Consider the following 27,912-nt stretch of genomic DNA (forward strand, 5'->3'; position numbering starts at 1 on the left):
ATTAAAGGTCGTGATACACAGGTGACATTTGAAGTCAGCGTTGAAGGGAAATACCGGCGAGAACTGTGCAGTCGGCGGTTTTTCTCCGCTGCACTTCATTGTTCAGTGTGGATAACAAAGCCTGTTATTTTATCTGCTCAAAGTTCATCCTGCTCTCAATACCAGCCGCCACAACAGCACCACGCGGAAGGGCTTCGTTTTACAACGAGACTGTTTCTGTGCAATTTACCGACTCGTGTTGGTACGCTGAGAAAAAAGAGAATAGATTTTCTTTTCCTGTTGGAACATTGAGCGTCTTTGTCATGGACGGATCTGCAACAGAAAGAGTTTCTGTTTGTTTTTTAATAAAAGGCAGAGGAAGTGGAAAAGAATGAAAATAAGACGGACACAAAACAATGCAGACTAAAGAAATGAAAAGGAGAGCAAAGCAACCACAGCAGGGGCCTAAAATGATCTATTTTTGGCTGCTCGGCACAAAACAACAATAAGAAGACACAAAAAAATCACCAGAAGTGTCATAAAGCAGCACAAAGAGACTCGCAACTATAAAACCCAAACACAAAGAGACAGAAAGGAAACATAAAACCACACAAAATCACCAAAAACACGCACGATGGACAAACGAGATGGGGTGAAATGAGCCACGCTGCTGTTTCAGGCGTCGATGCGAGGCAGCGATTTAAGCAAACAGATTTATAATCCGAGGTTTTCCTTCTGCCCATAAAAACAAATGAGTCATTGAACCAAATGTACTAGTTGTGTTTCTGCGGTCTGCTGCTGTCTCACAGGCTCTTACATAAGAAGTCGTGTTCGCACAGCTGATGACCCAGTGACTCATGCTGCTGTGGGTCTTTGAGTCTCAGTGCTCTTAATGATACTCTGGAACCAATCACGGTGCCCGACTGATTCATGCTGTGATTGACGTGATTCTCCAGGCATCCCCACAGCCATGCTGGAACCCACCCGGCCGCTGCCCACCTTACCCTCTCGACGGACGCATTCGACCTCCGAGCGCAAGCACGACCGGCATTCCCGTCCGCCGCACCCGCCCGGCAACCGGCCCGCACTGCCTGGAAACGGCAAACCCAACATCTGCGATGGCAACTTCAACACTGTGGCCTTCTTCAGACGGGAGATGTTCGTGTTCAAGGTGAGCGGAGACGTAACGGCGCAGACGCCTGCTGCTGGTGTCTTTGACAGTGTTCAGTAACAGTCGCTCATTTTTGAATTCTTTGATTAGAAACTTGTGGCAGCTGACCAAGGTGACAAATCAAGACAGTTAATGTTGTTTTGGAGTGAATCAGTTATCACATTAGTTTTCTTCCCTTTGATTAATGGTGAATCTCCAGTAAAATAAAGTGATAGATCATTTCAGCTGGCAGTCTGACGTCGTCTCCACAGATGAAGTTCAAGTTTTCAATCAGGTGTGATTGTTGTGAAATCAAAATGACAGGATGGTATTGTAAGATATTGTGCATGCATAATAATTATTAAAAATGTCATTTTTGCAAGTTGGCATGTGGTTGCTAAGCAATGCGATGACATAATATCTGATAGAGATAAGAGCCTTCAGGCTGCTCGATGTACCTGTCTGCCAAGTTTGGTTACTCAGCTCCGGATCAGGCAGCAGCTCGCAGACAAACAGGCAGAAGATCGATGATTCATCACATTTCTGTTCTTTACGCCCAAGAAAACCGTCACTGTAGCTTTCCAGGAACTCTAACTCCTGGATTTTTCTTTTCTGTGGTGATTTATTGGGATACATTAAAGACCTGGTATAAAATATCAAACTTAATCATAATTCTGATTCATCAAAGGTTTTATTTTCCACCACAAATGCAACAAAAAAGTTACATTACAACAGTTTTAATTGTTTTTTAAATAATTTCACATAATTTTTAACTACATTTCCCAATTTAGGAAAATATATAATCGCATTAGTCCTGTTAAATATATGAAATATGATCGACCAAATTTTATTTTACAGGCGATTACAGTCATCATCATCATCATTTATTTATTTATATAGCACTTTAAAAACACACCTGGTAGACCAAAGTGCTGTACAATACTAATATGCACATAGTAATAAAATAAAACATAAAAAAAACAATTAAAAAAAATATCAGTTACCCACAGAGTTAAAAGCCAGGGAATAAAAATGGGTTTTTAATAAAGACTTAAAAACTGGCACTGATGTAGCCTGTCTAATATGGACAGGAAGGTTATTCCAAAGCATCGGCGCAGCAACAGGGAACGCTCGGTCTCCTCTAAGTTTCAGCCGTGACTTTGGGACCGAAAGCAGCAACTGCTCAGCTGACCGAAGGGAACGAGTGGGGACGTGGGGCTTCAACAAGTCAGACAAATAAACAGGTGCCAGACCATTTAGAGATTTAAAAACCAATAAAAGGACTTTAAAACGGATCCTGAATTCAATTGGAAGCCAGTGTAAAGAGGCCAAAATCGGAGTGATGTGATCAAATTTTCTTCTGCCAGTTAAAAATCGTGCCGCAGCATTTTGCACTAATTGCAAGCGTGACAAAGTGCCCTGCCCAACCCCTATTAAAAGAGGATTACAATAATCTAAACGTGAGGTAATAAAGGCATGAATAACACTGATGAAGCAAGTAGCACAACACGTATCAAACACGCTGATAAATAATAATCATCATCGTCATCATAATAATTAAAATAATACTAATTTTATATTAAAAAAAAATGTAGGACACAAATTAAAAATGTTTTTGAAAATATTCAACAACAGCATTGAAAACACCAAAACAATGTAAATTATGAGGGACTCCATTAAAATAAAGCAACAACAAATCTCATATCACATTAAGTTATCTCTACAATAACATAAAATAACTATTTTTAAGTATTAAAAACAATTAGACCACTGGGTAAAAGCAGAGAAAAATATTTTAATTTATTATTTATTTTCCAGATTTGTAAATGAAAATATGAAAAAAGGCCGGAACAAAAATTTAGTGCCAACTGCTTCCCATCAAATAACAGAAACATTAAAACGTCTAAATAAGAAATATTTAAATGCATCAAACCAATAAAATTCTTTGATATCTCATCCTGTTAAAGAACCCGAGTGCTTGTTCCAACACGAGCTTATTGAACAGGATGCTGTTGTGTCTGTAATTAATGGCTGTTATCTCCTACAGACGGTGAGTCACACAGCCGTGGGTTGCTATAAAAAACAGGGTGTCACTGGGGGATTTAGATAAAGCTTAATTGAACATTACGGGAGGAGGATGCAGAGTAGCAATGATGTTGGAAGTATGGTTGAAGTTTATGTCTCATAATCATTATCCATAAACGCAGGTTTGGACGGCGTGGTCCAGATTAGTGTTTAGGAAGGTAACGACGGCTTTAACACTGCCAACATTATGGGTTTGGACGCCACCGCGGGGCCGCTGGTGCTAAAAACGACCACTCTCGTGGTGCCGTCAGATGAAAGAAGCAGCCCAGTGGCATATGGCGCTATCCAGCCTATGATCATTAGCATCAGCCATATGCTTCCAGTACAGTTAGTAACCCACCGATGCAGCTCTGTAGGCACTCGCATGCCAGCACACAGCAGGCGTGCACATTTACAGCGTGTTGCATGTAGTAGTGTAAACTGTATGGCTTTATTTAATTATATATTTTAAATGTTTAGATATTCAAAGCACCCAACAGGCCAAAGACTGTAGATAGATGAGCTAATACCAGCAAGCTTGCCAAGTAACACACACAGATACCTGCACATCAGTGTGACGCAGCATTTAAATAAAATATTAGGATGTGGAAGGTCTGTTTGTGCAGTTAAGTACAAAGTAAGATGAATTTTTAGTCCCTTAACTGCATTTGAAATGAGTTTAAATCATGAGACTAATTTTAATTCTTAATATAGTTTTTAAACGTGAGTTATAAACAGTTTACCACCTGTAGCGTTTGTATAAACAGGATGCTAGCCCATAGAGACTCGTATTATTTTAATATGGGCGTCAATGAGGACTGACTCATTGTTGGAGACAGCCTCAAGTGGACATTAGTGGAAGTGCAGGTTTGGGTGCTAAAGCTAATTTTACAGCAAGACGTGATTGATGTGATTAAAAAATAACAATTTGACATGACACAAGCAACAAATCCAGGTTTTTATTTCTCAGAAAACTCATCACCACTGCTAAAGGCTAGCTAGCCTAGCATGGCTTAACCGTTGCCCCTGCAGCCTCGAACTCTTTTGCCTTATACCGGACAGTGCTGAGTTTTTAAAAGTCCAACATGGTGCAGAGTAATGTCACACCAACCAATCGTTAACTTTTGTCTTGTAAAACTTGTAAAACTTGTAATGCTTCTTTAGCTTAAACAAAAATCCTTCTCTGGATCTCACCTACTGTTCTTACAGCCTGCAGTTAGCTAGCTCGCCCTACCTCTGTTTTGAGACAGAATCTCATCCTGAGCAGAAGAAAAAATCATTTTGGATGTCTTTGATATTTAAACTGAATGTTCGAAAAGGTCACAGACTCGTCTGGCTCTCTGTCCTTCCTGCCTGTCAGTGAGTGTCTCTGTTTTCTGTCAGTCTCAGCTGGACCTGTCTGTCTGCGTCTGCTCTGCTGGATTCATTCCCACTGTGACAAAAACAGGAGAAAATCTTCAATCGTCACTTAAAACAGGATCGCTGTGGCTGCTAGATCAGCGGCCAGCATGGATTCTTGAGTCAAACTCAGTCAGAAATTTAAAGTAGTACTAATGTATGCTGTCGTATTCTGATCGGCTTCCTTTTAAAAACACAAGGCGGGTAGGCGGAGCTTCTGCACCTGAGATGACTATGTTGGATATGTCCTCTCTGTAATATCATACAGGCTCAAGAGTTTTAAAAGCAGGGTTAAACTGAGTGTTTAACAGCTCACTGGGATTGCATCTATTATTAGAAACCTCTTTAATATGAACGCCCACCACTAAACAGGAGAAATATGACAGGAAACAAAGAAACACAAAATTGGGCCACTTTAAAAACTCAAGAGTTGAGTTTCTCCTAACAAACCCACAAAGCTCATTTTGGTTTTCCTTTGACAAATAAAGTTGATGCCACCTACAAAACAGATGGTGGCACTAACATGTAATAAACAAAACAAAGCTTTTCTCGTGTGCCCCTGAATGACACAGATAAGCATCCAATAAATATCAATAATAGTTCAAAACGAAGCCACCGTTTCCACGGAAGAACGCTGGGTCCCTGAATGCACCATCATCAGTCAGGAAAACAAGCATCTTTTGTCTCCTTTTAACTGGAGGACGGGGGCACGTGAGGACATAAAGAGCAGCGAGAGCTGGTGGGCGTCTAAAAGGAGACGCTCATTATGGGATGTTTCCTCTGTGAGAAGCACTCATGGCTTCTTTGCTGAATGCAAAGCATTGATTTTTCTTCTCTGTTTGGGTTCAGACAGAAAAGCATTAGCGTCCACTCGATGATGTTAGGCCAGGCGTGCGTGTGCACCCGACTTATACTGACATTTATAGAAAGCGAGGACATTTTTGGCTGTTCCTCTGTGGAAAAGCACTGAGAGTCCCCACAAAAATAGAAGCACAAGCGTGTGTGTGTGTGTGTGTGTGTGTGTGTGTGTGCGCGCGCACATCATTCAGCAGGGGGACTTAGCTTGGCTGTGTCCTAGATTCACGAAAGCCAAATGATAATGAGCTCAGATTGATGCTCGCCTTCTTCTCCTCCTCTTCAGCTCCCCTCTCTCCTCTATGCTCGCCTCCTCTCCTCCTTTTTACATCTCTTCCCTGCTGCCTCCCCTCCCTGTAGTCCTCCTCTTAACTTGCATAATTATTTCTTTCACATCTCAGTCTCTGTCTCGTCTTTGCTCGTTTTTTTGTTCCAGTTATTTCTTCTCCTCTCACCTTCACAACGGTTTCTGTTGTCGTTCTGAGCTTCTCTCTTTTGTTGAAAACATTTAAACACAAAAGCTCCAGATAAAAAAATGAAGCCAACTTTGTTAACGATGAGAATATTTGATAATAATTGTTGTGCTTCAGCTGTTACACATTAAGCACATCTGGTTCTGCTGGAGGACTTCACTGTTGTACCGTCACTAAGGACACATCTTCTTTATCTCTGCCAGTTTTCATCTCCTCTCGCCGTCCTTTATGACCAGCTGCATGACTCAGTCTCCTCAGGTCACCTGTAACTCCTTCTCGCGCTTGTCTAATTATGGAGTTCGGGACGTTGCCGCTGTTTTAGCACAGCGCTCTGCAGTGATGAATTTTGGGGCTTTTTTTAGGACCGGTGGTTTTGGCGTCTCAGGAACAACAAGGTGCAGGAGGGCTACCCCATGCAGATCGATCAGTTCTGGAAAGGCCTGCCACCTCGCATCGACGCCGCCTACGAGAGGACTGACGGCAAATTTGTCTTCTTCAAAGGTATGTGGAATAAAATTTGAGGCATATAGTTTTTCCTACACTGACTAACAGTTAATATCGGTGCGTCACAGTCCACAGTCCAAACACATGTATAGATAACTCGTATTTGTTAATGGCATCAACAGACGGAGGAGCATTCTAAGACTGTATAACGAGTAGGCACGTGCAGCGATTCACTCCTTTTGCCCTTTGACCCCCTTAATGAAACTCTAAACTCACTGAGGGACATTTGGTTCATGTTGTATTGATGTTACGTGATCTCATTACTGACCAAACTTATTTATTTTGCATAATTTAGCAGCCGTACTAACAGGCATCACACGCTCGGCCTGTTTTCTGAGAGCAGGCGTATAAAAATCAAAAGCCTTACATTTAAATTCAGCCTGCTGTCGTGTTAACGGAACATTTTCAGATATTTTCAGCAAAGTCACGTTATGCTAAATCGTTCTTGTGCCTCTGTGATGGAAACTCGCTCTCCTCCACTGTGTCAAAGCAGCGATCCTTAAGTGTCATTTACATTTTTGAGAAGTCGACAAAGTTGCAGGGAGGTAACTCTGTGATGTCGACCAAGTGGTGAGCAAAGTGTGTGCTGCTGCTGGTCCTCTTGTCCTTTCAATTTTGGATCAATGCATTTACACCCTGAATAACAGTGTTGGGAAGGTTACTTTTAAAGTGTATTCCACTACAGATTACAGATTACAGATTACATGCCCCAAAATGTATTCTGTAACGTTCAGTAACTCAATGAGAGTAACGTATTCTAAATACTTCGGATTACTTAATATATTATCAAGCTTTTTACAACTACATGAATGTCCTATTGCTGTGTGATTTATTACCATTACTGAAGGTTACTCTCCATACCAACACCGACCAGATGTTTAAATCTTAATATAAATGAGTAACATTAGGTAAGGCTGCACTTTTTGCAGCGATCTCGTATAGAAAACTATTCCACGCGTATATAAAACAGGTCCGCGACTCTGAACCGTAGTAAAGGGACCTCTGGCTAATACATCGGGTTCGTGTCGGGCTCGTAGCCGAAAACTAGCTTTACTTTGTTGTCTGGGTCAACTTTGCTAGCAGAGACAGAGAGAGGCGTTGAAAGGCAAAGTAACTGTATTCTAAATACCACTTTTTTAAATGGTAACTGTAACAGAATACAGTTACTCATATTTTGTATTTTAAATATGTAATGATTAGGGGTGGGGAAAAAATGGATACTGTGTAGCATGGTGATATTTTGTTTGCTAATAATGTATGGATACAGGGACAGCAGAAATCGATACTTTGTTACAAAAAGGTTTTTGTGCTCTGACTTCAGAGCATGTTGATCCTTTTTCTGAGCAAGAATCCTGACATTCCTTCACTGTCCAAATGTGTTTAATAAACATGACAGTTTACTTATTTTAATTTAAGACATGTTTTATTTTAATTAAGTTTAAAACTTTTTTTATTTAATGTAAAATTATATTTTGTTTTAATTGACTTTCAAATTCTTCAGTTGCTGAAGGGGCTGCATAGTTTTCATAAACTGCATAGTTCAGAATAGCTATAATTGTACCAGATGGTTGATTCAGTTAAGTTGGACTAGACTGTAATACAAACCGTTCAGTTTGTCAACAATCAAACTGAAATGAGAGAAAGACTGAGTGTGAGACTTTGATATTAGAGAAAATGAATATTGATAAAGTTTACCTTTATGTACAGAATCTGAATATCGCAAAATTTTTAAAAATTGCAATAATATCGTATCGTGGGATGTATGGTGATTCCCACCTCTATTAACGCTGGTACATGTACTCCGTTACTCCCCAACACTGCTGAATCATTTCCAGTGACAGACATCCTGAGGTGCACAAAAGATGATGTTGATAAGAACATCAGCCAAATCTAAATCAGATCTTTTAACGCTTGTGTGATGTTTACATGAGAAGGTATGAAGAATTAAACAGAGGAATATAAATTCAGGTCTGACTCCTTCCTCCACCTTCAGTCTGAGCTTAAACATTTCTGTGTCTCTCATTTTCAATGAGGCTGAATTTACCTGCTCTAAAAAAATCTCTTGATTTTACCTGATAAGCTGAAAAATTCTGCAGAATCTGCTTCAGCGTTATGAGGCTCCGTCCTGCTCTCTGCATGCCCGCCTTCTCCTCATATTTAATAAAGTGTGAAATAGAGAATGGTGTGGCGGCGGGGAGCACCCGGCCCAGAGCTCCCTCATCCCCGTCCTGCTGACTGTGTCTCTCGTTTTCTTTCACTCTTTCTTACGTTCCCGTCAGCACTGACACACTCTGTCCTTACATCACTCCTGAGGACATCACATTCACTTGTGTTCAAATCTTAATCTTAGATTTGCGTCACACTGATGAGAAAAGAGCCAAAGAAACACATGATTAATGATTAACAACAACACACACACGTTGGGTATTCATATCTTGTGGGGACATCTAATTGACATAAGCCCCTCCCCTAACCCAACCTAACAATAACCTAATTGTAACCCTGACACTGACCTGTAGCAAACCTACAATTCTTGGTCCCCACAAAGATATGAATACACGCTCACACACACTGCAAACACAAACACATATTTGTACCAGTCTGAATCAAACTTTCCAGTTTACAAGCCTTCAAGTTAAAGGATGTAAAACACATTAAAAAAACATCAGAAACTGTAATTTCCTGCTTAAATCTACCCATTAATTCATAATGTACATTATAAAGTGCTTTAAACGCTGCTGAGTAGCTATTAGTGTCTGTAAAGGACATAATTAGGATTCAGTGGCTTTGTATTAATCTTTGTTTTTACTGTGTGTGTTTTTCCAGATGATCAGTGCAGGCTTCCTAAAGCAGCGTCTGTCACAGCAGGATATTTAATCAGCCTTTAAAGGGGCTTCATGGAGTACTTTTATTTATTTAACGTCTCTTTGCGTTTTCGCCCGTATCCTTCTTCCGAACAGTGAGAGCTGAATATTTAACAAAGCTACAGAGCAGCTGTTTTAATCTTTGTTTTCTCGCTGTAGTGGAAATCGACGCTCTTTAACCACGGCTGTTAAGTTTCACAGTCGTCTGTCCCGTGCAACCCCACCGCCAAAAACAAGAGTATCTATAAAGATTCTTATTTATGATACGACGCCGGGGAGGTCGTGTTTTCGCCTCCGTTAGTGTTCCTGGCAGCTAGCGGCTTATTTTTGAAACCTAGAAAGAGAAAAGCTGGCAGACGGATCGGCCGTCTGCCAGAGAACAATCGATTATTGATGATCTATATCTGGGATTTCAAATATTAAATAATCATTTGAGAAACTGAGGGAGAAACACATTTTCTCAGACTGTTTGGAGGATAAATGATTTAGTTCAAGTCAATAAAGTTTAACCACAGACTGTATAAAGAAGATGGAAGCAGGACGTTATGGTTGAATGTAACCGTAAAGACTAAACCTGCTGGGTCTGTGGGGACTGACTCACTGGAGCCCCGAGTGGACATTAAAGGAACTGCATTTGTGGCAGTTCTGTTGCTGCTTGTGTAAGATCACAACACAAACTGAACATATTCAAATGCTCACTTACTTCTTCACACTGGTTCCAGGTGATAAATACTGGGTGTTCAGGGAGGTGACGGCTGAGCCAGGGTACCCTCACAGCCTGGTGGAGCTGGGCAGCTCCCTCCCCAAGAGTGGCATCGACACGGCGCTGCGGTGGGAGCCCGTCGGGAAAACGTACTTCTTCAAAGGGGACCAGTACTGGCGTTACAACGAGGAGAAGCACACCACAGACGCAGGATACCCCAAACCCATCACTGTGTGGAAGGGAATACCGGACGCTCCGCAGGGCGCCTTCATCAGCAGGGAGGGATGTGAGTGGCAGCTAATTATTCTTTTGGTTTCAGCCGTGAGACGAGATCTGAGGTAGCCTTCATCGATCTCAGCATCGCCTCGTGCACGACGGCAACAACACTAGAGCTGAGAGAATTCAAAACACGAGAAAAACAATGGTTTCAGTATAATTTAGTTTTGATTTGGTGTTAATGTTCAAACTTTTCTGACACTGATTTTCACGCAAGCTGAAGAAGAATTATTGCAGTTATATTCCGGCTATTGCAGTTAATAATACAACAGTTTCTTGCCATTTTTTGTGTTTCTTTTTATCGCTGTGTAACTGAGTTCAATTGAAAGCCTGCCTGCGCTAGTACCGCTTGCCACAAGTTCCCAGAATCCTTTGCGGTTTTACCCCTGAATGACGTCACATTTTTGGTGGGCCGGTCTCTAGTCAAAATGCCCGGGCCGATTTTTTGTCCCAGTCCAGCCCTGCATTCTTGTAAATTTACTTATTTAAACTTTTTAATAAATTTGCGAGTTTCTCTCATGAAATATTCCACTTTGCACATGTATTTCTTCTAGTGCCGTCAGGATTAACGCTGCATTAACGCCCCGTGCGTGGGGCTACACAGCGTTAACGAGCTAACCGTGCTAACCGTGCTAACCGTGCTACCGCATTGACGCCGTGCAGCCCCACACACGGGGCGATCTGCGGTACCTTGCTAACAGAGATTTGCCGCATTAATGCATTTATGGCGTTAATGTCATTTTAGCGAGATTAACGCAGACAGCAATAATTTCTTCCAACATATTTACAGTTTGTCTCCCACATTTGTTTTCTTATAAACTTCCTTGAATTAAATTCCATTTTTATGAGAGTTTGACTCCAGTCAGTTACATAATATACAGACATCAGGTAAAAGCAATTTTAATGCAAAAATGTTACTTTTATAATAGAAAGACAGAAAAATCCGTCCATTTGAAAAATGCATAGAACTCAGCTGACTGTAAACTGAAGAAAAACTGTAATGCAGAGTCACAATCAGCAGCTTATATTTACACTGAGGCCACGCCCACACGCACGGTTTTGAAAAATATCTCTGTCCACGTGTAAACGGCAAAAACGTCAAACGTTGTCAAGAACAGGCCAAATCCTAGCCGTGTAGAAATGTTGGCCAATCAGAAGTCTAGAAGTCAGGGCGGGAAAGAGTAAACAGGGTTTACTTCTGTGTTACTTTTCAAGTGACGTCATCATTTCAAATGTTAATAACCAAAAACAGTATTTTGGCTCGTGTAGACTCACAACTTAGGAATGAACCAAATGCATACAGCATGCACACATTTTAATTTAAAACAATTAAATTTATTCAAAAGCGACGACGTCAGGCTGTGAATGTTCACTCTGACGCGTCTGTCTGTGTAAATGGAGGGACGGTAACTGTGTGTATGTAAGCGTGGACAAACTGCAGATAGATTAACAGCAGCAGTGTTTTGTCTATCCGCCATTGTAGAAATTGATCTCATGAAAACAATAACGAAAGGTCCAAACGCATATAAAAATCTGGGTTTTCAAAAATACCCGTGTCCGTTTGGACACCTGAGTAAAAACCCTGTTAGTCGGCTGTTTATGCTGCAGGATCATGAAATGCAGCGACTGAGGTGTGACACACAGAAAACTGTCCATCGTCACTTCCTTTCCTTGAGCGGTGACCTTGTGACCTTGCGGCTTCCTCTGTGGAGTTGAGGCCGATCTATGCGCGACGTGGTGACAGAACGGGTGTGGTGTCAAAGATGAGAAAGCGTCCTGCGGGGACTTTAGAGGCATCAGACAAATGTGTGCGACTGTGCGTTGGTTTCCTCGGGGCTGTTCGGAGGTGATGGAGCAGACGAAAAGGCAGACGGCACAAGAAGCCCTGTGGGTGTTTCTGTTGTTGAGCTACGGCATGTGATCCCCTCGCAGAGTCTGTGGAGGAGTAAACATACAGAGCTGAGTTCAAACCGTGTTTTAGTCGCTGCGTCAACAACCAGAGGGATGTTTGGCACCACGTATCCTCAGAAAAACCTTCAAACTCAGTCTTTACCGTTGCGTGTGTGCAGACGAGCAGCGTGTCAACATGTTAGAGCAAACGTTAGCTTTTATTACAAACTGGATCTGGTTTGTTTACCATCAGTTAAATGATGAGGGGCGCTAGTGACATCATAGCTGGCACATCCAGTAACAACAAACAGGATCTAAGTGACCGTGGAGACGAACTGATCCACCGGGAAGTTGTTTCATTTTTTTAAAGAACGTCCAACCACCTGCTTCTGTTTTTACAGTAAAATTCTGAATGCATGACTTTATAAGATGGTCTCTTTGCTGAACTGAAGGGCTGCCTCCACACGCCTGAAGAGGAAACAGCTGATATTTATAAAACTGTAACATTAGCTAACAAATGCACTCTTCTCTTCACGTGTCGCTGAGTGTTTCCTGTTACAGCAGCCGTCTCGCAGGCATTGCATAACATCGTCCTTCAGTGAGAACATCCACTGCTGGGACCAGAATATGGTCGCTGCCCACAGCCGCCACATCACAGCAGAAATGATACTGCCTCTAATAAGATCCACCACTGCAGGGACACACCAGAGCTGCAGATGGATGAGTTACAGTTTCAGAGTGGAGGACGGCGTTTTTCTGTGCCGTGCACGGACGTGTTCGTTCCCTCGGAGACAGTTTTCGAGGAGTTTCCTGTTAATCGCTGTTTGGTGTTAGTGAGTGCAGCGCCACTTCACCCGAGAAACCTCGAGTGTTTCTGACACTGAACCAGTAGCTGCTCATGCAATATGTGTGTAATATGGTTGAGTGTTTGTTTTGTGGTCCTGTGGTACCAGAGTAGATGTTTAAGATGGTTCACAGCTGGAGCTCTGGAGCTTGCAGGGCGATGATCCAGCGGCTATGTTGAAGCTGATGATTCTTCTTAATTAAAAAAGCTAAAAGGTCGGGCACATGACTCTAACGTCGTAACGTCCAGCAGGTCAAAATCAAATAGCTTTTGGGGTTAGTGCTGATTTCTATTTAGCTACATGCTAAACAAACAACGTTTTGGAAATTACAAGATGCCATATTTAAAGTCCCTTACCTGCATTTTTGCCTCACAGTTCGTCTGTTAACCCTTTAAGACCTACCATAGAGCCAAGTCCACCAGAGCTTATATTATATGTTTACATGCTGTGGAGCCATTTTTGGGAGCATTTCAAGTTGCTATACATCAATACAACCATTATAGCCCAAATTTTAATAATATGTCTGCATTAAGTGCATAGTAATTACATAAATTGCAAAAAAGTGCAATAAATTACAAAAAAAATTGAAAATCGTTTTTGTTTTTTTAACATATATTTCTAGTTAGAGAAATTTAAGAGGCTTATCCCTCAAAACTGTAAATACAAAAAAGTTGCACAAAATAGTTTCCCACCACAGGAAATTTATTTTGAGTGTCTTCATAGTTTTATTTTTGAAATACACCAATTTTTATATACTGCAGGAAAAACGAAAATAAATATTATAATGCAAATTTGCAAAAAAGCAGCATATGCATCAAAATAAACTATTTGCAGCAGTGCAATATGAGTCCTAAGCATCCCAGAAACCACACAGAAAGTCAGAAAGTCAAAGATAACTTTTAAAAACACCAGTATAGGCTCATGATAAAAAAAACTACATTTCCGCGAAAATGACGTCACTTCCGGTTTCGGGCAGGTCATTGCGGACATGCAAAAGTTCGCGCTGACGTCTATTCCAACATAGGAAGTGTTATGAACAGCTGATCGGATCGGCAAAGCGTGTTTCTGGAATATTATGTTTTTGTTGCTGCAAGTGCTTTTTATGCAGTTTTTGCAAAGTTATATGTGGAAAGAAACTGTGACCGAGGACAAGCTGATGGCATAAGATGTAAGTACAACTCCTCCGGTTTCAGATGCAAAAAAATATTTGCACTAGCTCACGTGGTTGCAGAGCTACCGGGATTTAAAAATAGTTACGCAAAACAGAGCGTGCCCGCTCCGACCGGCTTTAAAGGGTTCAAATATTTTCCTTTGCGTGCGTCAAATATGTGGAAATTCCATATGAACAGGTTTGAAGTTAACTGCACAGAAGTCGACGTGGTGGAGCCTCTGTGTCCTGCCTCAATGACAAACACAACAATAACTAGTATTACTGCAGCGTGTTTGTTTGTAATAACACATTAGAACCATTTATATGTACATACATCTAAACTATGGCTCATTTATTGTGTGATAAACTTTAGTTTCATAATCATCGCCTCTTCGTCTCTGATGTCAGCATCATCAACTCGGGGATGCAACTACACAAAAAAAGATGAAATTGGGTGGTTGTTACATGCATAAGATCCAAACTTGTAATTTGAACTAAATAATTCCATGTTTCTATGGTGAACGTAATTAAATCATGTAACATCTGCATGAAATTCAGCAACTTATTTTGTTCTTGTTGAGATGACATGATACAATCTAGTAAGAGTGGCTGGATCCAGGCAACTAACCACTCTTACTAGATTGTATCATGTCATCTCAACAAGAACAAATTAAGTTGCTGAATAGTTTTTGAATTAGTTCAAATTACAAGTTTGGATTTTATGCATGTAACAACCACCCAATTTCAATTTTTTGAGTGTATTGGCTGGAGATCCTGAATTTGAGTCACAACTTTTTTTCTCTCGTCATTCATTCTTTCAAGAAGCCTTTATTTATGTTTGCTTTATTCTAATATATAAAAAGATAACAGATAAAGAGATGCAAGAATTGTTGGAGGGCAACAAATGTTGAACAGGCGTTTTCTCGAGTGTCTTGAATGTCACAGTTTTCCTTTTGGAACAAGTTGTAAGTAGACTTGACCAAAGTCCAGCCAATGAATAGTTTGCAGTCAGTCTACATCTTTGCCTCAAGCGCTGTTATTTTGCCACTGGTTTTGAATGCAATCAGATTAGCTTGGTTTAAAGTAAAGAAAGCGAAGAACATCTCCCAAACCTCTACACAAACCTACAAATGCACTGCCTGTCCTTCCACAAACTAAATTGGACTAATCTGAAAAAAACGTTCAATGCGTTGGATGTGCATCTACCAAGCCACGTTTATCAGACACAGCAACATATCCTCAAGTCTTTTGGGTCCCTGTAGTGTCGGAGGCCGTTGGGTAGTTGCTTAATTTGCTGTACTTTCAGTGTATTCTGTTTATTTTTGCTTGAGTAAAAAAAAAGTTCACCTGACTGATTCCTCTGCTCTGGTCTTTCATTGATATCACCCTCCCATCCTCCTGCCCCTGCATCTTCCCATCCTCAGACTACACCTACTTCTACAAGGGGAAGGAGTACTGGAAATTCGATAACCAGAAGCTGACTGTGGAGCCCGGATATCCAAAGTCCATCCTGCGTGACTGGATGGGCTGCGACCAGTCCGACATGGAGCGCTCCGGCAACAACGGTAACCCTGGGGACCGCCAGCTGCCCCCGGATGATGTCGGCATCATTGTGACCATCAACGACGTCCCCCCGACAGTCAATGCCATCGCCGTGGTGATCCCGTGCATTCTGTCGCTGTGCATCCTGGTGCTCGTGTACACGATCTTTCAGTTTAAAAACAAAGGAGTGCAGCAAAACACCATGACACAGCACTACTATAAATACCCTGTTCAGGAGTGGGTATGACAGCCAACTTGATTCAGAATAGGTCAAAGGTCGTGGATTGAAGGACGGTCGAGCTGTAGTCATGCGTTAGCTAGCTAATGTAGGCTAATGGCCAAAAATGCTAGCAAAGGACAAAAAGCTAATGAATGCTTAAAGATGTAGGCTCACTCAAAATGTGTTTTTGGGAGTGGATTCAGATTTCTGGCTCAGAGTGGGAGAGATTTGTTTCTTATAGCACATCCAGAACGATCTAAAAGACTTCAAAATGCATCTTTCTGGTTGTGCTTTCACTTAAAATGGGATCGTATGAGGGGGAAACACAAACTTTGACACCTTCTTCTGGGACGTACAACACACCGCTCTCCTGCTCAGTGAAAATTTAAAAAGAGTGGAGAAAGAAAGATGCTCCTCTAAGCCAGATATCACCTCCAAGCTCGTTTTAACAACTTGTATATGTGAACTGCTACAAGTCAGATGACATTTAAAGAAAAAAAGAGAAACAGTTTCAAATATCAAACTTGAAAATAAAATATAGGTAGAAAGGCCATAACAAAAAAACCAAGGATCTCTCCATGGATCGCTGATGTTTGTTTGATTTGCGTTCAGCTGTTCTGAGATGTTAAACTGTCAAAGAGGACCTTTTTCTCTCTTTTTTCATCATTCACAAAAACATCACTGTTGTCTTGGTTCATCTAAAATCAAAAAGCAAATGCACTGGTTTACACTGCCTGTTTACACTGGTTGGTTTCTGCAGGCGTAGAATAGCAAGTCATCGGCGTATAGACGTGGAAAATCGCTCCAGCTTAGCAAAATGCTAACACTAAACTTCTTAAACATCCTCTCAGATTTAAGGAGCTCTATAAATCCATGAAACGCCTCATGAGACATTTTTTAATGATTGTAGAAAATATCATCCATGAAGCACCATGAACCAGGAAAAAGGATTCATGGCCTCCCTGTGCTTTTTACTTGAATCTTGTTTCCTTTCATGGCATGTAGCAGTGGTGCTAACCACAACAGAAAGTTCAGAGTTCCTTTAAAACCATTTCTTTGACTTTTTTACCAGCAGGAGATTTTCTTTCTGTCCCTTTTTATATGTTATAAAATATATCGGACTGTTGTTACTGGAGAAAAGCTACTCATGTTTATGCAGCTACAAACATATCAGTGGGTAAATTGTGAGGGTTTATTTTTGAGGAATGAGCTTTAAAGGAACCTCGTGTCTGATTGGCTCTTCCTCCTCTGAACATACATGTGATTTATAAGGATTTCAGAGCTTCTCTTAAATGTTACATAATAGTCAGTATTTATTCTCACCTTTGACTTTGTGTTTACCACGGCACGCACATCAAACGTATTTTAGTTATGACCCAATCAGAGTGAAAATAAGACGGCAGCCTCTTTGTAACTAGAAAAAAATTGGTGAATGTTTATGGTGTGGTGACCGATTACTTACGACTGCACGGGTCACCTGGTGAGGGATACTTAGGCTACGTTCACTCTGCAGGTCTTGATGCTCAATTCAGATTTTTTGATCAAATCCGATTTTTTTTGTCTGCTCGTTCACACTACAAATAAAATGCGACAGCAAACGCGCTCTAGTGTGAACGCTCAAAGCGGCCGCATGCGCAAAAGAAGACGTCACACACAACGCGCTCTGTTTAGACCCAGAGCAACAATATTGTTTGACTGATGGCCTTAATATAAAGACTTCGAACTTCACGTTTCCCAATTTTTGCTTTAAGTTATTTTGTTATTTACATAATAATGTAAATAACCTAATAATGATCCTTATTGCTGTTTTAGAGGAGCGCTGCTTCAAAGGATAGTTACAGATTTCTGTCAGAATCTGCAGATTATACAGTACAAATAAAATGTTCACGTTTCTACAACGTTGTCTTCCAAACAGTTTCACTGGATGGCCAGGAAGCGTTCGCGGTGTCTTCTCCGGCGCTGATAATTGGCGTCTGTCTTGTGTCAGTGACGTAAAAGACAGATTTAATGCGACATGACCATCAAACAGCAGCTTTCTAAAACATTGGCTATGTATCGGATTCAGCACCACATACGAAAGTGACCCAGATCGGATTTGAAAATATCGTATTTGTGCCGTTCACACTGTCATAGCATGATTTGATTTGGGTCACATAGGGTCAGAAAAATCGGATTTGATGCGCTTTCGCCTGCAGTGTGAACGTAGCCTTAGTATCCTCGTCAGTTCAACATAAGGAGAGACTGAGCATGAGCATTTCTGCAGGATGGCGTTAAACCAGATACAACCTTCAGTCTATTAACACGATGGAAAGATTTGGTGGAAACTTTACTAAATTCGCAGAGATGTTTCTTCCAAAGCATATTTTCAGTTGTCTATAAATGTCATTAATGAAAGACTAATTACAGTGAAGAAAGGGAGGAAACACAAAGTTAAAGGAGAGGTTTGACTGCAGGGAGCTGGAGAGCCTGGGTCTGCATTAGTATGCCGGCTGCGGCGCCGCGACATTGACCAAGCTTAATGAAGTACTTCTGTTCACAAAGCTCTAATAGGGGCTACATGCCCTTCGCATCCCTCGCTTTAATCCGACTGTCTTTTCTCGCCGTCCTGCTGTAATTCTCCTCATCCGTCTGGCCTCTCGTCTCTTTGTCCTTCTAATCGTTTCCCCCTTGACCTCCTCCTGAATCCATCAGGGCTCCTCTCCCGTCTTTTTTTAGGATTTAAATCCATCTGTACGAAGCCCTCTGTCACGTCCAGCGAGTACCACTAACTCGATAAATTTGATTTGACAAGATTTCACTGTGGAGGCTGCAGTGTGGTGAGAAAAAGTGCCAATATTCCTCTTTGTCTTTAGCTCTGACTTGGCAGGTTTTATGGATTTAAACATTTTACGTGTTTTGTGCAAATATGCTCAGTCATCTGTCACAATATGAAGTTATATGGATGCATTTAAAGTGGGAAGTTATACAATATGTGTTTGGGAACATTAAGATTTGTTAGGACAGACTTAAATCTACATCCAATCTGTTTCCACTTTAATCCTTTGAAATGAAACATTTTAGGGAGTAAGTTTGGACGTTTCTAACAGCTGCAGAGCAGGACGCCAACATAAAGATGTCTGTGCCGTTTGATGGAAAGTTTTATCCATCTGGCCTCGCAAAGGCAACGACGTACCCTCAAAGAAGCAGATTTGAGTGCTGTTATGTAACACTCCTGCAGCGCTGCGGTGCTAACTATAAAGGCTGCTTTATTTAAACACACAAGCTGCTCATTTAAATGCCATTAACCCTCCTAACATGACTCATAATGGTTCATGCGGAGGCCGTTCTGCTCCCCAAAGGGGCTTTGGAGTCCCCCGTCCGTGACCTCGCACCTCCAGCTAAAAAACACCGCTGGGACATCCCGACTGAGTCACTGTTTATCCAGAACATTTATACAGCCCAGGCAAACACAATGTCTGTTTTATCTTGTTCCTAAAACACTTAATGATGTGATTCCTGCACAAGTCGGTGCAACAAACCTACTCGAGACTCCAAACATTTAAAAAGCTTTCCCCCTCTCTACCCTGCCTTCGTCGGCTCATCCACAAAGCTCTCTGTCCTGCAGTAATTGAATGTGTTCGCGGCGTATATCCTTGCAATTACTCGCTGCTGTCGAGAGCAATTCAGCACACGCAGCATTCAGCGCAAATCGATGGCGTTCAATACCCCGCAGCACTATTTCAACTAGGTTGGAAAAGTGCATATCTGTTCCTTGAAGGTGTCCAATAAATGCAGAACAAGACATTCTGCTGCTTTTTTACCTTTAAGCCTGTTTACAGCATGCAGAAAAAGTCTGCTGGGAGGGTCGTGTAGCTGAACGAAACACGAACGTCTATCCAAAGAAAATTGCCTCCAGGACCAAACTCGTCTTTTCTCTTTGTGCTTTCTCAGCTCGATGGTTTGAACAGAGCTCCTCGGCTGGGGGAATTTAAAAAGAGGAAAATTGAAAAGCTGAGCTCTGAAAAGTAATGAGGACGACGGGGTCACGCGTGCTAGCATCGTCCTTTTGTTAGGTTGGGTGTTATTGGACATTTCCATGTACAAATGCTGCAAAAGCAAACACGGCGGCTCCGCTAAGAGTTAGAAACGATCAGTGTTCTCACAGGCGTGCAAGAAACTTTAAGGTTCAGAAGGTGAGCCGACAGTTTGACGGCTTTTCTGTTGGGATGTCACCGCAGTCGTGCAGACGACAAACAGCTGAAGGCTAACTTGGATACTTATTGATATTTGGTCAGATGACTTTGTCAGTTCTTGATGACCAAAAAGGTGACTTCCTGTTTTTCATGGTCCACTTGTTCTGTGTAAAAAGAAAGCAAAGTTTCTGATGGCTGCCCGGGTTTGACTCGTGCAGACGTTTATGCTCCTCGCTGTGACCTCAGTAAACACTTTGTTGTTGACTCTGTGGGTTCGGTCACAAGTTATGGTCATTATATGGGTCAAGTTGTTAGTCAATAACATGCAATCAGATCCTCTTGTTGGTCGAAACGTCTTGATAGCAACGAGGAAAATGCTCAGCTTGAGGCTTTTTCGGCAGGTCAGTGTTTACTGTCTCGTTGTCACGCTGAAATCTTCATTTTAAAAACGGAGCTTAAAGACTTGCTGCACATGGACAGAGCTGATGACCTGTAAACTGCTTCGATGGGTATATCGGCTGGTTGCCTTCCTGACTTTTCTGGAGGAAACGTGGGGCAGATGTCGTGTGATCCTCGAGCTTGTTAAGGTGGTAGTTGGCTGTTTGTTGTGGTTTGTAAATAGCGTAGCTCCAGGCGCGGCGCTGTCATAGCTGCTCTGAGATGAGGAGGAGATAGAGTTGTAGTTTTCTCGCTGCGTCTTCACCTTGAGGGGATAAACATTTCACGCCGCTAACACTAACGAGGGGTTCCCGCCCCGCTTCAGCGCACACGCGTGTAATAATAATGGTCTCCTACGTCGTTCTTCTCGCTCTCGGTGCTGATCCGCAGTCTCAGCTGTTATTTAGCTCGCACACAGCATTATTACTAATGTCAGTGTTGTTGTCATGTACTTACTGTATGTGTGACGGTAGCAGGCAGATTAAAAATCTCTTTACATCTTCTTACGTGTCGCAGGCCGCCGAGTCGCTGCACCGATGCAGTTGGGGATTAAGTGCCTTGCTCCAGGGCACTTCAGCAGTAGATGTTCATGTGGAGAGAAACACTTTTCATGCAGTTCTTGGTGCTGGTTTTTCAGCACTTTTCGGGTTAAAGCTGCCAGCTTTACGCTGGGTCGCTTGACTCGTTTTTCTTTTTCAGGCTCCTGTCGAGGTTGACATGAGTGAGTCCGAGAGCTGGTTTCACAAAGACACTTTTAGTCTGGCTTACCTTTAACGTCAGGCTTTATTAGACATCTGAAGGCTGACTGTCAGTCGGACTAATCAGATGTGAAAGGCTGAAAACTTTTAAATAGATAATAAATATTCTAATGTAATATTATGAGGTCAGTGAACGTGTCCATTTTAAATAAAGTCATAAAGTAACTAGTTAGTTTAATTTGCTACAATTTGTAATTTAAAAGTTCCTAAAATTAGATTTGTATTTAACTATTAATGTTCTGATCCTAATATTAGAACAATGTTTTAGATTTTAAAGTCTAAGTGAAATATTTGGTTTAGTTAAATCTGTTTATTGTAATTATCTGGTGTCGTTCCAGTTTAATTTTACACTCATGTTTATGGCTGTACTGTATTTATAGCTTTGTCTCAAAAGGTAGACTATGCATTTATGCAACGATGCTTTTATCTAAAAGTTATCTGTGAATGTGATTTTACTTTTTCAACCACAATGGGATGAAATCAGGCTTATATATTCTTCTACAGTATAACCTCAGATTTAGCTTTCAGATTACTACAGTGTAGGGCTGCCACGATTAGTCGACTAGTCACGATTACGTCGACTATCAAAATCGTCGACGACTGATTTAATAGTCGGCGCATCGTTTGAAGCTTTGTAAGATCACAAAAGACGCAGGAATAAGTAGTAGGATTTAAGAGTGTAATAACGGCCTGAAACAGAAGATGGCAGCACTGCATGTACAAGGATGCCAGCTGCCGTTAAACCCCGAAGAAGAAGAAGCTGTGTCCCAGAATTCAAAGCTCTACCCAGCTCAGTTTCCAACAATGGCGGCAGCTAGTTAGTTTTAATATTACTCTTATTATTCTTTCTGGGTCACAAAATAAACGTTTAACATATTTTCAGGCGAGAATGTAGCTGTGTAAACCTCAAATATCTGCTCAGTTTATCAAGACACCACATATTTTCAAAAGCGCTCCGACGTTTTCGGAGACGTCTGTTACCCGCTAGCTCGATAGCTAGCCGGGGGCTAGGCTAACTAGAGCCGTGAGAACACCGGACTCCCGGCAAATCGTTTTCAAACCCACCACCGTCTTTCACTACTCAGGTTAAACATGATATATAAGTCACTTAGATAACTTGTTATTTTTTGGCTTTTTTTTAGTATTTTATTTGTTCCTGAGTAAATCGGTTTGGCTGAGATTAAAGTTATAGTTTTTACACAGCTGAATAAACATCAAGCAGACAGCTGATTATCAGAAGTGTGAGATGCTCAAGAATTTACTCCGGTGTCCTGTTATATTTTAGATAGCAAGGAGTTTATTAAACTTCACCGAAACGATCTGCAAATTTCATTAAAATTTAATAAACTATCATCTTGTCTTTATTTTTAGTTAGCACATACCTTAAACACTTAAAGCTGTAAGCTAATGTTAGTTATATAAGAGCAGATGCTGCTGGTGCAAAAAGCTGTACGTCTAATGGATGATGATCTGATTAGTCGACTAATCGCAAAAATAATCGGTGACTAGTCGACTATCAAAATAATGGTTTGTGGCAGCCCTACTACAGTGTGATCGTCTCAGTGACTGAGATATTGTACTTTTTTACATTTTCTGACAGGTATAAGGAGGTTAATTTGGATTTAATTAAAACTGGATTTAAAAATACAGATTTTACACTTTAACCATAAAAAAATAAAATCTAACTAAGATCTCTTTGTAAAACCAGAACTTGTGTTCATTCATCCTCATCAGGTTGGAATAGTTGTACAAAACAAATTTTTATGGAGGTTTTTTCTCAGTTAAGCAGTGAGTTCAGCTTTTCGAGTGGCCTGCAGTACTTAAAGAGAGGATTCAGTTTTTACACAGGAGGGGTGGTGAGCTGGTAAATTTTCCATCGTATTTTCCATGATTTAAAAATAAAAATATTTTTAAATCATGCACTCTTTACTAAAGTTTCACCACCACCTCTACTTTAATCCTCTGGGAGAAAAGTCTTTGTATATATTTACTGAGATTTACAGAAGAATAGCTGTTTACAGTGTTCTCAGCAGATGTCTGTTTGTGCAAAGTGAAGAACGATACAGGAAGAAAACATACTGTCGTGATCAGATTATTCATATTAGTTATGGGACATGCATAAAGACAAGATATATGTACATGAGATTTTTAAAGTGTGTGAAGGACACTGTCTGTCCACAGCTCTTTCAGTTTGAAACGTATTTATTCAGCTCAGTTCTGTGTTTGTCACAGAGGGCGAAAGGTCCTCTTTTATGGATATGCAGACCTGGGATAAACTGTCTTTGAGTTGTGTTTCATTTCTGCTGCTGTTGTTGGATTCGTCAACTTTGGCGCCTGGTTTCTCTTCTTTGCACATTCCTACTCTCATGACTGTCTGTGTGTCAGCTTCAGTTTAACAAAAGGAGAAACTTGGTTGCCGGGAATGAAAAAAGATCAAAGAAATGAACAGAAGTCTGTGTCGTGTTGTCCCAGGTCTGCGGATGATGTTCTGGTGGCTTCGGACAACAGTGAGTTGCCTTTAAAGGTAGACTTAGTTATCTGACACCGCCACTCCTGATCTGGGTGACACTCAGAGATGGTCGTTCAGAAGAAACGGCAGCAACGAGATGCTGCAAAGCAACCTCTTTGATTTTTTAAAACGTTTCTGAGAAATGCAGCTATCGTGGATGTAGTAACACTTTATTTTACAGGTCCAACAGTTTCCTAACAATTCCCTGAAATTAAATATAATCTGAAGATTTCAGTGCTGTACATATCAAAACACTGATCCACTGTCTAACAACAAATCTGTAATAATCTTCATATACAATACATAATAAATATATCGTTGCCTACTTATACCTCAAATAAAATCCAGGTCCGTATGCAGTATGTGTTGAGCATCAGTGTAAAAGTGGTCAAAGGTTTAGACCAGGAAAAGACACTGGTTAGAAAATCTGCCCACTTAATGGCTTAAAAGTAAATAATGAAACCTTAAAATTAATTTTAAAATAAACAGGGAAGTAATAAACTGATGCTGATGTAACAACATATTGAGACGTCCCTGTAGGCTGGTACACCAGTGTTTGATGGTGGCCTCTGTGCACACTGGCTGAAGTCATGCACAGGTTTTTATTGTTTGAGTTTAGATCCTAAAAAATCTAAAAGCATTTTGTGGAACAGATGATCTTACAATATAAACTGCCTCCATCCAGCTGTTGTTGTGATTTGGTGCTATATAGATGAAACTGAAAATTATTATGAGCTCTCCAAAAGTGGATCCCAGTGGGAGTGGGTATAAAGAAAATCGACCCAGGCCAAGAATAGATCCTTGAGGGACACCACGGGTGCCGGAGAACTCACCAAGGCTCACGGCTTCTTCAAATCAACGTCACAACATATTACAAAAATAATATTAATATATAACTTGAGCTAGAAGATGCTAACGTCAGCAGGGGCCTTGCATATACTAATTGCACAAGGCTCTTACCTGCTCATTGACCTGTTTAAGTAACAAATCCACAGAGGAGGCAAAAACATAAGAAACACAGTAAATCAGAGTGTTTTTGCACCGAGCACACAAAGCTGTGCAAATATGCGACAGTTCAGGGACTCCAGACACACGGGGAACAAAAGGCTCCTGATTTCACCAAACGCTCAGCAGATTTCAAACCCACGTGCTGCAGCACCTCACACAAATGGTATTATAGGCCCATTTAACAATTATTATAATGACCTCGACATGTTATCCATGCAGCAGTGCTTTAACTTAAATTGTACGTTTGAGAAATTGAATAAGAAGGAAGGCGGTTGGAAATAAAACACATGATGTCGACATCATTAGATTTAGCAAACAATGCTATGCACAATATTCTCAATACATTATAAAAATATGGTTCCAAAGAATATCCATTTATTATGAATCCGTACAGTGAGCAGCAGCTAAGAGAACTGTCAAAGATGGCGATAGAGAAAAGATTTTTGGGGCAAAAATCATGAAACGTTTTGATTATTTTAGTTGACTTTGTCCCAACAACCATTAAAGTGATGTCAGATGTGGTGTTTCAGCATGACTGGCTCCCAGAATAGCTTTGGTTTGGTCCACATGCCGAATCCTACAGAGTCCACAGCAGCAAAACAAATATGAGGAGCTGTAATAATATAGAAATGTACTCGGGTTTAAATCGATCTTTGTGTTTCCGATCAATAACACGTTAGCTGCTCTTTCTCCTGGAAATCAATCATAAGCTTAACAGCTAATGAGCTCCACTGTAATGCTCTCTGTGCTCCATCCTGACCAGCAGGAGAAGCCGATGAAGCTCTGAGTGAAGATGATGGATGGTGAGGTCGTTTGAGATGGACGCAGTAACCACAGACAGCCTCCAGTTCCTGATTACACGTTTACATCAAAGTCCTGCTTCATGACACGAGCGGAGGTTTAAAAACGTCATTGTTTTATAACCTCAACATGAAACTTTTTGATTATAAAATCTCATTTGTCAAGTTAATAAATAATAATGAGATATCTGAAAAAGGTTTGTCTTTATCCAAATATATATATTTATCTCATAATCTTTAATTACTTTGAGCAAACAGGTTTACATTGTAGCTTATTTTACATTGTTTATAATGTCAAAGATCAGCAGTTCTGTAAGACACTAAATGTTTAGACAGCAGCTGCAGTGAAAATACCTCAAAATATTTTTTATTTCTTTTATTTACTCAGATAATCCCATCGAGGCTCAGTGCACATTTACAAGAGAGAGAGCAGTTTCAGACAGTGTAACAAAAAAGTTTGTATAATTAAATTCATATAAAAGGAAAATAATTAGCTAAAAATGACTCTTATTTACTTGATGGTGTCAAATGGGGAAATTCATTATAGATATAAATCATATTTTTTAGTGCTGATAACTTACAGGAAGTAGGAAATATTTATTTTGCTGGATTTCATATACATACGTTTATTCAAGTCAAATGTTTTTCATTCAGTGCGGCGCCTACAGCGTCGGATACGCCGCCGCTGATCAGGTCGAACCACTAAAATAGTTAAAAACATCCAGATGCTAACCTGATCAGTTCAAAAGAAAATGTTACAGAAACTATCAAATCTTTATTTTATGTGAATGTCTCGAATATCTATTTAAATAGTTTCCATTGCAGATTTTTTTATATTTCTACGCCTTTGAATGTTTCAGTGTTTGATTGGCTCAGAATGAGCTGAACACACTTTATGTTGTGATTGAGACACAAACCTGAGTCGTATGAAGCTGCGGAGCCTGTAAAATCCAAAACGACACGTTTTGCTGCATCCAGAACCGTTTTTATCACAACGAATGCAAAAACCCGCTTTCTTAAATTCCACCGACACAAACGCGTCGCTGAGGTCTGGGAGTGGCGTCACGTAGCTGAGTCTTCCTTTAACTTGCCTGTTGTTGCCTTTAGTTTCTAACGTTGTCTAAAAAAAATGTAGGAGAATAAAAACATATCAAAGGTAGTCTGGCAGACTTTTTGAAGATATACTGATGTTCTCTGGATAGTTTCACTACTACTATTACTTCTAGGGAGATTTTATCAGAAATAGCTTTAAGAGAGATTCGATTTGTTTGTTTTTCTTATAGAGAAAAAGACGTTTTCTGTAAATACAGTTTGGTTTTTCTTTGGATTTTTGGGTTTTTATGACTAAATGGGTTGATTATAAAATTAAAATTAAAAAAATCGGACCTTGGCTTCACTTCTTTACAAGCGAACTAAAGCACAGTTTGGTTTTTCTCGTGTTCCAGTCAGACATCCTGTAAATAGAACGTTTTCTATCTTTATTTCTCTCTTATTTAAGATGAACCTCATCATCCTTTGCACACGGCGTTGTACCATTTTTATGACGATGCTTATGTCGGATAGGCATGTTTACGTTAATGACTCGAGAAAATTATAATTGCGGTTTTCTTATTTAAACACTTGACTGGAACAGAGATGTTTGTTGTTGTTTTTTTCTATGTTTGCTTTGGTTTTATTGTCCACGCTGGTCATATACCAATAACACCTGTTCTGTTAACAATGAACTGTCAATAAAAGTGAAAACTTCATCGTCTAAGACGAGTCTTTTACTTTTTTTTGCAGATCAATAACTCGTCATGAGTCATGGATTACATCTCTGATGGGCCCAGAGTTACGTTTGAAACCCATGAACCCTGCTTCTGCTTGAGGTCACTTCCTGTTAAAGGGGAGTTCTTCCTCCCAGCTGTCACCATTGGGGGATTGTGTGATTGTTGGGCTTGTGTTTTTGCTCTATAAAGCACATCATGAAGATAATGGTTGTCTGAGTTGAACTGAAATGAGCTGATTTGTGGACGCCCGACTGTCCCGTGAACATGCTTACATTTCTGACTTCTGTGTTGCTGCCCCGCAGGCTGTTTGAGGGCATCATCTCAAATGTTTCCAATGCTGTGCTCCTTTTCCTTCTGTATATCAGGAAGGATGATCTGATATCGTCGTGTTGGTGTTGTTCCCAGATCATCATGAAAATGTTGTTCCAGGTTCAACATTGCAAGTGACCAATCACATTATTGTGACGTTATTCTTTTGCACACCAACCCATTCGTGCATTTATGAAATTCCAATGTTGCAAGGACAATATCAATTCTGCTTAGCG

The 27,912-nt window shown here is 40.6% G+C and overlaps 1 protein-coding gene across 2 annotated transcripts in view; it reads left to right on the forward strand.

The window, feature by feature from the left end:
• Positions 1–26,325, forward strand: part of mmp24 (matrix metallopeptidase 24) — a 95,886-nt gene extending 69,561 nt beyond the window's left edge. For both annotated transcript variants that reach the window (XM_085160412.1, XM_085160413.1), the window contains exons 7-10: positions 936–1,150; positions 6,282–6,420; positions 10,010–10,276; positions 15,576–26,325. In XM_085160412.1, the coding sequence (XP_085016538.1) occupies positions 936–1,150; positions 6,282–6,420; positions 10,010–10,276; positions 15,576–15,940 (986 nt within the window). In that variant the 3' untranslated portion in view covers positions 15,941–26,325. The remainder of the gene's footprint in view (positions 1–935; positions 1,151–6,281; positions 6,421–10,009; positions 10,277–15,575) is intronic.
• The last annotated feature ends 1,587 nt before the right edge of the window (positions 26,326–27,912 follow it).

Source organism: Neolamprologus multifasciatus, chromosome 5, assembly GCF_963576455.1.
Source record: "Neolamprologus multifasciatus chromosome 5, fNeoMul1.2, whole genome shotgun sequence".
Taxonomy (NCBI): domain Eukaryota; kingdom Metazoa; phylum Chordata; class Actinopteri; order Cichliformes; family Cichlidae; genus Neolamprologus; species Neolamprologus multifasciatus.